The sequence below is a fragment of the Canis aureus genome, chromosome 27, assembly GCF_053574225.1.
Source record: "Canis aureus isolate CA01 chromosome 27, VMU_Caureus_v.1.0, whole genome shotgun sequence".
Lineage (NCBI taxonomy): Eukaryota > Metazoa > Chordata > Mammalia > Carnivora > Canidae > Canis > Canis aureus.
In genome coordinates this window covers 44,611,085-44,620,064 of record NC_135637.1, presented here as the reverse complement: position 1 = coordinate 44,620,064, position 8,980 = coordinate 44,611,085, and the positions used below count along the sequence as shown (strand labels likewise).

At 41.3% G+C, this 8,980-nt stretch overlaps 1 protein-coding gene across 1 annotated transcript; it reads right to left on the bottom strand.

Moving 5' to 3' along the window:
* Nucleotides 1-1,147: 1,147 nt before the first annotated feature.
* LOC144299377 (nebulin-related-anchoring protein-like) lies at nt 1,148-6,890 on the bottom strand. Its single transcript, XM_077874932.1, has 4 exons — nt 6,748-6,890; nt 4,346-4,453; nt 1,315-1,419; nt 1,148-1,227 (listed from the first exon to the last, which is right to left on the bottom strand). Exons 1-4 carry the CDS (start codon nt 6,886-6,888, stop codon nt 1,180-1,182), a joined length of 402 nt encoding a protein of 133 aa, XP_077731058.1. The 5' UTR covers nt 6,889-6,890; the 3' UTR covers nt 1,148-1,179.
* Nucleotides 6,891-8,980: the final 2,090 nt, after the last annotated feature.

Sequence of the window (8,980 nt, the reverse complement as noted above, 5' to 3'; positions counted from 1 at the left end):
CCTCCCCAAATAGCTGGCTATCTTAGTTGTAGTAGAATTTTAATGAGTATTTGGATATTCAAAGGAAGACCCAGAGCCAGTTGTGTGTAAACATGAATTGGATCTAAATTATAAAGTGAGAAGAACTGAACTTGCTTGGGGAGATCTGGGAAGAAGCATGGGAAACTGAGAAGCAGAGATGTGAAGGAAAGCTAATGTGTGTGTTGGGGTGGGGAGGAGCTGGAAGAGTGCACCCAGAGAGAAAGGGAATGGGTATCATCAGCGCTTTGATGATACCAGTATTTATTACTCAATTGTAACTTATTTACATCGGCGCAATGTCAACTTCATTTCAAACCATCGATGAGGTTGTGCTTGGGACTTGGGTTCGGGGGACTAAAAGATGGTTCTGGACTGCTGTGTTCCATCTCTGGACCATGCAGACCAGAAAAAAGTGAACCCAGGGCAGGAGAGTCCAGGTGAGCATGAGCAAAACCACTGTGTACAAAGTAGGAGCCAGAGGTAATGGAAAGACAAACCTCAGAATATCTGCATTGAGCAGGAGGAAGGGTATCCTACTTCCTAGAGGTTAGCTGGTAGGGGTTTGAGTCAATTTGATTTGAATCTCAAAGAGGAAAGTAACTAGTTCATAGTTACAAGTATGATAAGGAAAAGAAAAAAGACAAAATTTTTAACTTTCATGGAGCCTAATGACTGCTATGGACCTTGGAGCCAATTAATCCATCTCTGGAAGCAATTAATTAAAAAGAAATAAGGGAAAGAGGGAATCCATGTAAATTAAGAAAATTTTGAGACAAAAATCTTACCCCCAGGAGGCGATTAGGACTTAAATAGTGACTGATTTGTTTACTTCCATGAGGAGAATAATGTGAATTTGTACAAAAATGCAGAGGAGACCTTAAACTTAGAGTGTTGCACTAGAACAGGTTAGTAAAGGTTCTACAAATCCTTACTGCCAGGAAAATTCAGACCTTTTTAGGGAACTTTCTTTTCTAAATAGTTTTCAACAGGACTCACTTCGTGCTGGGGACAGCAGACACGGCGACTTCTGCATAACGAATCCACCCCACCCATACTTCCTAGTTACAACACACCAGTGACCCCACCACCGGCACTTACCTCACTTGCTGCCTGCCAGGCAGCTTGGAGGCTCTGATGGGAATCGTGTCCGTTCTCAGGTCATAGCCCTTCTTGCTCAAATCTTTCAAGCCTGTTTTTGTACATATTCTGAAAGAAAAAAGTCCCTTGCATATAACTGAGGCCACATTTAGAAAGGCCTTCACACGCAATCAGCAGCTGAGCTCACGTGCATACCTCATTGATACTGTAGGCATTAACTTTAGCCTGGATGAACTGGGGCAGGTCGGCTGGCAGGTTGTACTTGTGAAGAAGTTCTTCTCCTCTGGCTTTGTATGCTACCTTGAGAGATGAAAAGAAATGCATGAACAAAACAAAGGGGATCCCTGGGTGGCGCAGCGGTTTAGTGCCTGCCTTTGGCCCAGGGCGCAATCCTGGAGACCTGGGATCGAATCCCACGTCGGGCTCCCGGTGCATGGAGCCTGCTTCTCCCTCTGCCTGTGTCTCTGCCTCTCTCTCTCTCTCTCTCTCTCTGATGTGACTATCATAAATAAATAAAAATTAAAAAAAAAGAAATGCATGAACAAAACAAAGGAGGGAAAAGGGTTTAACGACACAGGAAAATAATTTCAGAACAGATCACATTACACAGAGGTGCTTTTCTTGAAAGACGTTCTCTGGGTCACCTTCACATTCACCTGTGCAGATCTGTGGGCCTTCAAGGTCTCACATGCAATGCACAGAGTCCCATCCTAGTGCCCGTTCAGCCTTGGCAAAGGTCCCTTGGTATGTGCTAGGAACCTCTGAGCTTCGTGCGGTAGGGGCACCTCACAGAAGTTAGCCCCGGGAGAGGGCCTGATGAAAATGTTAACCTGCAGATACTTCCCTGAGCACCGAAAAGGCTAACTGGGTGGGATACACACACTATCTATCTTACACTTGGTGGGTGACTGATGGGACTTTGGGGTGGTTTTTACTCTACATGATTTTTGTCTTAGCTCTGACTTACAACGTAGCTCCTCCAGAAGGTGTGCCGCATACATTCATTTTCTTGGTCTTTCCTAAAAATAGGCTTATAGTGTGTCTTGTCATCAAGAGAAGCCCCTGACCTTCAGTGTTAAATGGCTGGAAGGACGGTCAGCGTAGCATCCATAACACCCTGAAGACGTGACGTAGGTGTGCCTTATTAGTGAAAAGCTGGGAGAGTTACAGAATTGCTCATGGAACTGAGTCTCTTTGGTTTGCAGAATAACCACAGGTGATCAGCACGTTTAGAACCAAATGTATTTGTTTCCGTTATTAAACTACAGATAGAATTAGCACTCATATCACTTCTTTGGGCCTGGTTGATTTTGGACTGTACTATAATCGGAGCATCCTCAATCGAAGTAAAATTGAGAGCGTCTGGATGTTGGCTGCATTTTTTCTGTTTGGTGAATTGAAACAAGATAAACAGCAATAATACTTTCACTTAAGGCTAATACATAAAAATCCTTGAGATTTATTTTGGAGGGACAAGGGTTTTTTTTTCCTGATTTAAAAATTTTTAGATACTAGCTTCTTGGTTGGCTTGGGGGAAAAGATGAATACAGTACAAGAGATGATGTTCCAAAAATTGGCTCAATTTTGGATGGTCTGGGGCATTACAGACCAAGATAACTTTCAGGAACCAGGCTACCTCTTGCTTATGAAATGAAAAGAGGGTACTCTTAGCTAAACAGAACCCAGAAACACCACAAAGTTTTCTAAAGTATCAGAAAAGCATGCAAGGAAATTTGGAGTGTCTTTTGTGTGACACTAACAGGCTCTCAGATTCCTGTCAGTTGAACAGAGGTAACGCAGCTCTTTGGTTGAGGGAGGAGGAACTGGGGAATTAGGCAATGGCTAGGGGTTCCTATAAGAAAGGGAGAACTTCTGCTCTGCAGCCTCCATGTGACTAGTCCACAGCTTGTCACTAAAGTACTGAGGAGCTAGCTACAGGAGAGAAGAGAGTGGAAGGTGTTCCGACGGGACCTTCTAGCTACATTCCTAGATTTTCCTCCCTCTAGTCTCCCACTCTTCTTCCCTTGTGCATCTTCTACATCCCACTTCTGTGTATGAAGTGGCATCACTCAGCTTTAGACATCTAAAAACCACCAACTCAGAGGAACTTTTGTGAAAAATCGGAGAATATAAAATGTTGTTTCCTAAAAGCAAGCAAAAGCCCAGAACAACAGAAACAAGAACCTTCACTCAGTACCTCCGTCCCTCCTTTATGTAGGCTAACCTCCCTGATGTGTTCACCTGACAGCCATGGGAATGTGCCTCTGTCGGAGGGGAAGGGTCAGATCACCTGGCCATTTAGAGTGAAAGATCATCGCTGCTTTTTTCTTAGACTGAATAACAACTTATCTGGTACTTCAAAATGATCAAGAATAAGACACACGGTATAATAGTTAAAGGAAAATTTCTGTAGTATTCATTCTATGCATTATTCATAATTGCCAAAACTGGCAATTATGAATCTACATGTGTACCACTGGACAGCCAAAAATATAGCTATGCAAAGGAATACTACTCAATAATAATAAGGAATGAATTGTAGATATGTGCAGATATATAGATGAGCCTCTAAAGCATGGTGCTAAATGAAGGAAGTCTCCTACAAAAGAGATTTCTAGGAAAGTACAACTATAGGGACAAAAAGCAAGATCTCTGGTTGCCAGGCATTGCAGATGGGAGGGGGAGTTTTCAAGGAAACTTTCGCATACTAGCAGCATTTTAAAATTCAATTATAGTGATGACCATAAAAACTACATGAACTTATTAAAAATAGGGATCCCTGGGTGGCGCAGCGGTTTGGCGCCTGCCTTTGGCCCAGGGCGTGATCCTGGAGACCCGGGATCGAGTCCCACATCGGGCTCCCGGTGCATGGAGCCTGCTTCTCCCTCTGCCTGTGTCTCTGCCTCTCTCTCTCTCTCTCTCTCTCTGTGACTATCAAAAATAAATTAAAAAAAAATTAAAAAATAAAAAAAAATAGATGAATTTTGTGGCATGCAAATTATACTTTGATACAGTTGTCAAAAATATTTTTATCATGAATGGTTAATATAAAGGATTTTGATGATGTAAAGCTTATCTGTCTGGATAATTCATGCATGTGGTAAGGGCTCTTTTCTCAGTAACAACCATGAGAGAATGAAGAGGGAAAAGAAGGTGATTCCACGGTTCTGGGGGCCTTAACACGGCACAATCCCAACCCCCTCTGTGGCACATGAGATGTCTTTACCTCATTTAGGGTGTCTGAAGCTCTCTTTGCCTTTCCCATTTCTAAGGATCCAAAAGGCACCCAGCCACAACCTTTCATCCAGCTGTTGTAGTCAGCCTTGTATTCAACCTAAAACACCAAGAGGAAGGTTACAGGTTTTTTGTTCAGCATCATCCTTATTCATGAAATCATTAACATTTTACCCAAAACAGTGTTAAGATTTCTGACCAGCTTCCTTACTTCATATATCCTAAGGTTTCTTTTTGTTTTTGTTTTTTAAGATTTTACTTATCTGAGAGAATGATGAGAGCACGCACATCAGTGGGGCAAAGGAAGAGAGAAAGAAACGCAAGCAGATCCCACATGGAGCACAGAGCCCAACACAGAGCTTAATCTCACACTCAGAGATCATGACCTGAGCCAAAATCAAGAGTCGGATCCTTAATTGACTGAGCCACCCAGATGCCCCACATTGAGATTATGTTAAGTATTTCCTTGGTGGGAGATTTTAACAGCCCTTAGGTTATCAGTGTTCTTCTAGCTGGCATGTAGTCCATCTCCTCCTTATTTCCAACTGAAAGGAAGTATGTGGAACTCTAATTCCAATATGGACAAATACTATATTTAAAGCTCTACTTCAAAGAATAAAAAAAAATTTATATGTAGATAATCAAAGGTGAGGTGTTTGCTCCCTGGAACTCTAAGTATTATGTTTCTTTGGTCAAATTAGGACTGGTGGCCACATTGAAGGTAGGTAATTTTGCTCACCTTCTGAGAAGACTTGATAATGGTTATTCGTACTATAGGTTTGCACATGTTGCCCTTCATGTGTAATGGTTAACTTTGAGTGTCCCCATATTAGTTAACAATGCACTTTAAAATAGTTATGCTAGGGGCACCAGGGTGGCTCAGCTGGTTAAGCGTCTGCCTTTGGTTCAGGTTGTGATCCCCAGGTCCTGGGATTGAGCCCCATGTCGGGCTTCGCCCCACGTCGGGCTTCCTGCTCAGCAGGGAGTCTGCTTCTCTACCTCCCTCTGCCCCTCCTTGCTGCTCACTGTCTGCTTAAATAAATAGATAAATAAAGTATTTAAAAAATAAAATAGTTACAATCAATTTGCTTGTACAAGGCTCTTACTATTTGGAATTTTTCCTATTTTGGGGACACACTTGATGCCATTAAAGTAATAGGCCAGTCTTGGGGTGCTTGGGTGGCTCAGTTGCTTACACGTTCAACTCTTGATTTTGGTTCTGGTCATGATCTCACTGTTGTGGAATCAAGCCCCATGTCAGGCTCTGTGCTGGGTGTGCAGCCTGCTTGGGACTCTCTCTCACTCTCCCTTCTCCCCTCTTCCTCAGCCCTCCTCACACACACCCTATTCCCTCTCTCTAAAAGAATAAAATAAAACAGTAAAATAAAATAATAGACTACTCTTATTGTCTGGCTATATGTGGTACGTAAAACTTATATTCTAGATACAAATTTCAAACCATTGTTCTTTAGTGTGGGCCTTTTAATTGGAATAAAAAATCAAGAAACTATTTGGTTCCTGCCTTTGAAAGGCTTACCATCTACTTGGGAGAAAGAAACATAGCAAAATTAAAAAAGTAAATAACCACGCATGATACAGGATTGTTAGTGATGGAAATTTAAAATCGTTCAGGGGCTGTAGAAAAGAGTAGATTGGGTCCTCAAAAAGTTAAAAATAGAATTACCATGTGATCTAGCAAACCCATTTCTGAGTGTATACCCAGAAGAATGGAGAGCAGGCTCTCAAAGGAAATATTTGTCACCTACGTTTGTAGCAGCATTATTCAGAATAGCCAAAAAGATGGAAGAAACACAAACGTTCACTGATGGATAAAGGGACAAACAAAATGTGGTATACACATACAATGCGGTATTATTCAACCTCAAGAAGGAAGGAAATTATGATACATGCTACAACACGAATGAACTTTGAGGACATTTCATTAAGTGAAATAGGCCAGTAACAAGAAGACAAATACTGAATGACTCTACATATACATGGTCTACAGAGCAGCCCAGGTCAAGTACAAGGGTGGTTGCAGGAGCTAGGGAGAGGGGAAAAACAGGAAGATAACTGCTAGAGTTTCAGTTTTAGAAGATGAAAAGGTTTTGAAGATGAGTGCACAACAATGTGAATATAATTAGCTGCTACTCAACGGCACACTTGGTTGGTAGCTTTCCCGGAGGGATATAGTGATGAGTTCATGCTAGATCTAGGTCTAACTCTGAGGGGCATGCTCTCATCAAGCCACAAGGGTCATTTCCCCATTACATACTAGCTACATACAGAAGACAATGCCAACACCTCTGAGAATGGCCAAAAACACCATTCCACTTAAAGATTATTTCCTTTTCCACCTTAGAAAAACGGAAATGAGAAAATGTGATTACTCACATCACTCTGCAGTGCATAAGCCTCCTTGGCAAGATCCACGTTGATGCTATCGGGTGGGTAGCTGCAATTGTGTAAGATGTGCTTATAGTCCATAGCACTGGCAATTTCCTGAGATTTCTTAGCTCGAGTAACTTGGAGCATATCAAGAGGTGTCCCGTAGATAGTCTTTGACTTCTCATAGTCTTTACGATATTCACGCTGTGAATAGGAATTTTCCATTTATTACCATAAATCCTCAATGGAATTTCTGGACAAGCACAGAAATCTCTCATAAACAACAGACACGAGTTAGAGAAACACATTCAAACGTGCGAGTAGTTTTTTTTTTTTTTCCTAAAATTTGTTCATCTGTTACACATTATTGAACCCTTTCCCTCCAAAAACCTCAGACGTGGACATATGTTATCAAATCTACTTTTAGATCAAAGAGCAACTGTCAGACAACAGGAGGGGGCCACAGTTTCTACTTCAGGAAGGCATTTTATTTTAACACAGGGTTTTTTCAAGACCATTAAGAAGCATTATTTTTACCAAAGTAATCTAATCTTTTAATTGTGTTCCAATAAAGAAGTACTTTTTTAATTGATGAAGACTATAGAACAATCATTTCATGCTTCTAATTTCATAAAACGACCACTTCATGAATAAAGCTGTCCACTTGACTACTTGGCTTTTCTAACAGCATGTTTAAGTGGTCACTGAGTTTTTCAACCTGACTATTCTACTTTTGACAGTAGATAAGCTCCACTGAGAATCCCAAAGGTTCTTTCATACCAAGTTTAATTTTGGTAACAATTTAAAAGCAGTTTCAGATTGCAGCAGTAATAAGACCTCAAAGGAGAAAAGTTTGTGACACTGAACCATTCAAGTAACCTTGGCACTTATTACAGTGTTCTCATAAACCAAATGTCTTGACTGGGCCTCAGAAGGCACTTTCACTGGCTGGTTTTCCGGAATGTTAGACAGGGTGCTAATTAGGTCAAGGGGTCAAGGTCCCAGCTTCATCATGCCCACTCAACCAATTACCTTAACAGAGAGAAAAATTCTACCCCAGTGCCTGTAGGAAAATTCTAAACCCTTATATCTCCCCATAATCACATAAGCATTAAAGACGGTGACCCAAGCTAGCAAGTAGACATGTGCCTTATGAATCTTCTGTAGAAATTCCTGTTGCAAACAATCTGATCATTTAGCTCCCTTAGGGAATGTGATCTTCCTCCTAAATACTTTGTGGGCAATCACCCTCACTGAATAAACATCACTTAATTGTAAAATCTAGCCTTTGGTTTACGAAAATAAAATATGGAAACTTTCTGATCATATGTAAGAACATTGAAAAAATAGTTTGTCTTTATTAGAAATAAGCTGATGGGGTGCCTATTGGTGCAGTTGGTTGAGAGTCTGACTATAGGTTCAGCTCAGGTCATGATTTTGGGGTTGTGGGACTGAGCCCCACGTTGGGCTCCACGCTGAATGTGGAGTCCACTTGAGTTTTTCTCTCCTTCTCCTTCTGCCCCTCCCGCTCATGCTCTCTCCTTCCTTCTCTAAAATAAATAAGTCAATCTTTAATGAATAAACAAACAAACTGATAAAGTAATGTTGCCACAGCATTGGTGTGTGGAAGTGTTTTTGACTAAACCATTTGATTCTTTTGTTCATGTTTATACCAGTTCATACATATCTGTACAATGTTGTCAAAGGTCCAAATGGCTTTAAAAGATTCTCTTTATTTTTTAAAATTATTTATTCATGAGAGACAGAGAGAGAGAGAGAGAGAGAGAGAGAGAGAGAGAAAGGAAGAGAGACAGGCAGGGACACAGGAGGAGGGAGAAGCAGGCCCCATGCCGGGAGCCCGACGCGGGACTCGATCCCGGGACTCCAGGATCACGCCCTGGGCCAAAGACAGGCGCCAAACCACCAAGCCACCCAGGCATCCCCTAAAAGATTCTCTTTAAAAGCCATGCATGTTCTATACCTGTAGCTTAGCTCTTAGCCTGGATGTATATGAAAATGATTCATCATTGACTAGCTCTTTTGGTTACCAGTATCAATCAATTAACAAGTATTTACCGAAGATACTACGTGCTTCGTGTTCTAATGGGTACTGTGATAGGATAAAGACATGTTCTGTCAACAGACAGATATGAAACCTTCTGAACTGAGAAAGGATAAGGAGCTACTAAAAAACATAATATGATGTATGTGATCACTATATACAGATATAAATCAGCGT

Excerpts from the sequence above, each read along its gene's own strand:
- LOC144299377 (XM_077874932.1), bottom strand. The coding sequence starts at position 6,888 with ATGCTCCAAGTTACTCGAGCTAAGAAATCTCAGGAAATTGCCAGTGCT. Across the intron at positions 4,454-6,747 it reads CTTATGCACTGCAGAGTGAT|GTTGAATACAAGGCTGACTA; the intron begins GTGAGTAATCAC and ends TTGGTGTTTTAG. Across the intron at positions 1,420-4,345 it reads CTTCAGACACCCTAAATGAG|GTAGCATACAAAGCCAGAGG; the intron begins GTAAAGACATCT and ends TCATCTCTCAAG.